Source organism: Nansenia antarctica, assembly GCF_963989245.1.
Source record: "Nansenia antarctica genome assembly, chromosome: 6".
Classification (NCBI taxonomy): Eukaryota; Metazoa; Chordata; class Actinopteri; order Argentiniformes; family Microstomatidae; genus Nansenia; species Nansenia antarctica.
The window spans coordinates 70,720,723-70,725,722 of record NC_137676.1 but is presented as its reverse complement, the minus strand read 5'-3'; the positions used below and the strand labels follow the sequence as shown (position 1 = coordinate 70,725,722).

The 5,000-nt window shown below is 43.4% G+C and overlaps 1 protein-coding gene across 1 annotated transcript in view; it reads left to right on the top strand.

Moving 5' to 3' along the window:
• The window catches only part of LOC308160909 (recombining binding protein suppressor of hairless-like), a gene marked incomplete at both ends in the record, with an annotated part of 23,388 nt that overhangs the window by 10,491 nt on the left and 7,897 nt on the right, over positions 1 to 5,000 (top strand). Inside the window, one exon of the mRNA XM_080534839.1 lies at positions 4,246 to 4,420. Coding sequence (XP_080390965.1) covers positions 4,246 to 4,420 — 175 coding nt within the window. The remainder of the gene's footprint in view (positions 1 to 4,245; positions 4,421 to 5,000) is intronic.

Below are 5,000 nucleotides of genomic sequence, written 5' to 3'. Positions count from 1 at the left end.
AGTAGATGTCTCAGGAGGAGCAGTTATGGTGTAGCCTGAAGAGATGGGTCTTCAGTGTCGGACGGAAGATGGGGATTGATTCTGCAGTTCTAGCAGCAGTTTCTACATGACACTGTGGCAGAGCAGAGAAGCTCCTTTAGCAACAGACTACTACAACCACGCTGCACTATGGAGCGCTATAGGAGATATTTTCTGCCTGCCGCAATAAGACTGTACAACTCCTCCTCTGGCTGGCCTGATCGGGGTGATCAGAGTCAGGCTGGGGGATGTTAAATCATACTGAACTGTTGTTACTGTATATCATGTTTCTGAGGTCCATTTTATTGTGTTATTTTATTGTCACTTTATTTTGTTGTAGTTTGTGATGATGTGAGCCGCTGTAATGCCTTAATTTCCCCTCAGCCATCTATCTCACACACACACACACACACACACACACACGTACGTAAGAAGCGCTGTGTGAATTTCCGCATTTTCTTTCACCGCAATTTCTGCACAGCTAAATCTAATCTATACACACATGCTCACACTAGGGATGGGACGATTATCGTGTTTATCGTTAATCGCGATAAAAACACCCGCAATAACTTTATCGTGGAGAATTTTAATTAGTTGAATAATCGTCATAATCATATGTTATAAATAAATAGTAATATAATTGAGATTTCTCACATGAGCCGCGCGCGAATATCCTCACAGAAATTTGTCTCGCGCGATTGTTCAGCCTGCATGGGTAACGTGACTGTCAAGTCAGCCTTGTCAGTCTGTCACTAGTATGCTAGCCTACTCACCATGGCTGCATCGGCCCCGTGTCCATTGTATCCTCCAAATAAAAAAGTGAAATCTGATGTGTGGAAGTACTTTGGCTTCACAAGTCAAGAACGCCAGGATGAAGAGCCAACATGCCGAACTTGCCGGAGGAAAGTGTCTGCCCCGAGGGCAAACACGTCCAATTTGCATGTGCATCTCCGTGACCGTCACCCTGCGTTGTACTCTGAACTCCAGGTAAAATGAGCCTGGCTTTACTAGTTAGCTAACATAGCAAGTGACTGTGAAATTCATCTGAATGCTCGTTAGCAACATTATGCACTGTGTGAACGTGCGGATAGCCTGTAGCTATCCTACTGTATACCTGCCCAGCTCACGTCACGAAAGTGTCCTTATCTAGCTCTCAAATGGATTGAAATGAATGGATACTGATAGACAACGGGTGTGTGTGGCCACGGCATCCTATCCAGTCAAAAATAAATTTCAATGTCATAGAATTCGTTAGAATAGTCTCAGTGAAAAAAAAATCATACAGTGAATTAACATTAAGTAGACAGAGCATCTTTGATTACAGCTTGTGCAAAAGTGAACAAAATAATGACACGGTTGAATAATAGAAGTAATGAATTAAAAGTATATAATAGAAGTAATGAATTAAAAGTATATAATAGAAGTAATGAATTAAAAGCATCTGCTATGATTCACCTTGTCATTATTATATTTTATTATTCACTTTTGCACAAGCTGTAATCAACAGCCTATAGCCTATGAATAACAAATGTAATGATCACTATTCTGCTATGTGTCTGTTATTAATAACTAATGTGATCCTCAACATCCATGCATCATACTGACTTTTTATTTTTTCTTCTAGTCTTCAGCAGCAGCAACCAAACAGACTGTGCAGCCAACACTAAAGGAGACTCTGCAAAAACAGGCTTCATATGCACCAACTTCAAAGAATGCCAAAGATCTCAATGTGGCAGTGGCATACTTCATCTCAAAAGAAATGATGCCATTTCAAATAGTGGAAAAGCCTGGCTTTTTAAAAATGATGGAAACCGCTGCTCCACTATATAAGGTGCCGACACGACAGTTCTTCTCCAGAACAGAGGTTCCGCGATTGTATAATGAGGTGAAAGCTGACGTGACCAAAAGGGTGGCACAGGGCACCTGGTATGCTGCCACCACTGACCTGTGGACGAGCAGTGGAGGCGGGGGTGAACCATACATAAGCTTCACCATACATTATGTATCCCCAGAATGGAAACTAGAATCCAGCTGCTTGGAGACCCTGCTCTTCCCACAAGACCACACTGCTAAATAACATCCTTGAGATGGTGGAGAACATGCTACAAGAGTGGGAAATCAAGAAAGAGCAAGTAGTGTGCATCACTACAGATAATGCATCAAATATGCAAAAAGCCTTTGAGAAGTTCCCTGACCTGTGGCTTGGGTGCTTCGGCCACAATCTAAACCTCGCCATCACAAAGATCCTGAAGCACAAGCGCGTAGATGCTGCTGTCCGAGCCTGCCGCCACCTTGTCCAGGGGTTCTCCAGGAGCTGGAAGAGAGAGTTGAAGGCTAAGCAAACAGCTCTGGAGCTCCCACAGAAGTCAATGATACATGACGTGGTTACTCGGTGGGGATCAACATATCAGATGTTGGAACGGTTCCTCAGCCAACAACAGGCAATCAGTGCCACACTGGCGGCAGAAAGAGGGTATGGCACCTGATGCCAAAGGACATCACTGTTATTGAACAAGTGTGTGAGCTCCTTGGCCCTCTCAGCCAGTTCACCGACGCACTTGCCTCAGAGACCAGGGTCACACTCTCTGCTGTCAAACCGGTCCTGGTGCACGTCAAAACAGAGATCCTCAAGCAGAACCATGAAGACCCGGCACTGGTCCAAGAGATGAAGAGGATGATGAGGGAGGACCTTGACTCAAGATATTCGATGAAAGCAGAGAGAATTATGGATGTAGCGTCTTTCATTGATCCTCGCTTTAAAGAAACATTCTCTGAAGATCTTGAAGGCACAACAGACAACTGTGTACAGGAGGCCCTGCAACTGGCACCTGTAAGAGTGAGACAGGAGGAGGAAGGTCAATCTCAACCTACAGAGCCCGTCGCCACCCCCCCTACCAAAACAACAAGTAAGGGCCTGGCTGGGTTGCTGAAGAAGATCACTGCAACCAGGCAGCAGAGATCTGAAGATGAACACAGAACCACAGAACAACAGGTGACATGAAATGATGATGACATCTAGATTATTTATTTATCCCTGCGGAGAGGGGGAGGAGTTACTTTGTCAATTGCATGATATGCAACTGATTATGAACAAAAACAGATTAATGTTGCTATTACTGTTGTGTGTGTGTGTGTCATCATGACAGGTGAGAGCAGAGGTGAGGGTATACATGTGTCTTCCATCCATTGAAGCTGACCCGTTGCTGTGGTGGCGTGGTCACACAGGAGAAATGCCTCACCTTAACAGGGTTGCACGCAGGCTTCTATGCATACCTGCAACTAGTGTTCCTTCAGAGAGAGTGTTAAGTGCCAGTGGGCACATACTCACACCTCTCCGAGCACAGCTAAAGGCAGAAAAAGTGAACATGTTGACATTTTTGCACTTTAACCTATCTTGAAGCTTTCAAGTCTCTAAGCCACAAGGCTAGCACTCAGTTTGATGACAGAAAAGTGTCAGTGTTCAAGTTTTGTTTGACAGTATTTTTTTCCTTTATTTATGCAGTGATACCTTATAATTTATCATTACCTTATTTAAGATTTTATTAAAGATTTTTATTTTTGTCAAGATGTTTTTAAAATGATGTTAATGTTATTAACATGATTCAATAAAAATACAACAAAATCTAAGTTAAAGTGATTACCGTGTGTTTTATTGGCATTCTAAAAAAAAGTTTTTTATTTTTTATTTTTTATTCTCGCGATAATATCGTGGATTGCGATTATTTTGCCCACGATAATCGTGACATGAAATGTTCTAATCGTCCCACCCCTAGCTCACACACATTCACATGAAAAGGTTACAGCACCTCTGCACTGCTAAAACCCTGTTGTCAAACCACACACACACACACACACACACACTGCTAACTCTATTTATCCCCATGAGAACTTCTGCACTGCTAAAACCTAAAACCACACACACACACACACTCATGATAACATCTCTTCTTTTTTGTGTGTCTCTCTCAGAGCTTCCGCACTGCTAAAATCAGTCACCCCCCACACACACACACACACACAAATACTAACTCTGTTTCTCCCCGTGAGAACTTTTTCACTTCTAAAACCCTGTTCTCAAACCACACACACACACACACACACACACACACACCCACACACACACACTACTAACACTTCTCCCCGTGAGAACTTCTGCACTTCTAAAACCTTGTTCTCAAACCACACACACACAAACGCTAACTTCCTCTCTGATCCTCCCTGTTTTAGAACTTCTGCACGGCGAAGACCCTCTACATCAGCGACTCTGACAAGCGGAAGCACTTCATGTTGTCAGTCAAGATGTTCTACGGCAACAGCACAGACATCGGGGTCTTCCTCAGCAAGAGGATCAAGGTCATCTCCAAACCCTCCAAGAAGAAGCAGTCCCTGAAGAACGCAGACCGTACGTACACTCTCTTGTCAACTTCACCCTCTTTGTATTTTTTATTTATATTTGTTGATCCAAAGTGACTTACAGTTAGAGATTACAGGGACAAGTCTCCCTGGAGTAATTTAGGGCTTTAAGTGCCCTTACTCAAGGGCACACTAGTGGTGGTGTTCCCCAGGTGGGATTTTGAGGATTTGAACTCATGACCTTCTGATCACTAGTCCAACTCACTATCCACTAGGCCACCACTGCCCCACACTGCACTGTTATACCCAAAATGTGGGTTATTTCAAGGCAATACAACAAATTTGGTTAAACAAAGTAGTCTACTTGCTTCCCAGCTTCTCCCCAGGATTTTTGAACAGAGTAGCGCTGACTTGCGCGTTTATTGTTGTCAAAATACAAATGCTAACCCTAAAATGCTCTAAAATGCTACTGAGGGACACCAGAATGCTTTCACTCCCCTGCCTTTAACGACGATGTCGCATGCGATCGAAAATAGTTACTGTGTCGTTACTAAATAGATAGTTTAATTGACCGTGACATGTTTACATACTAGTGCCGGCATGTTCACATCTTGGAACAGCGCCACTCT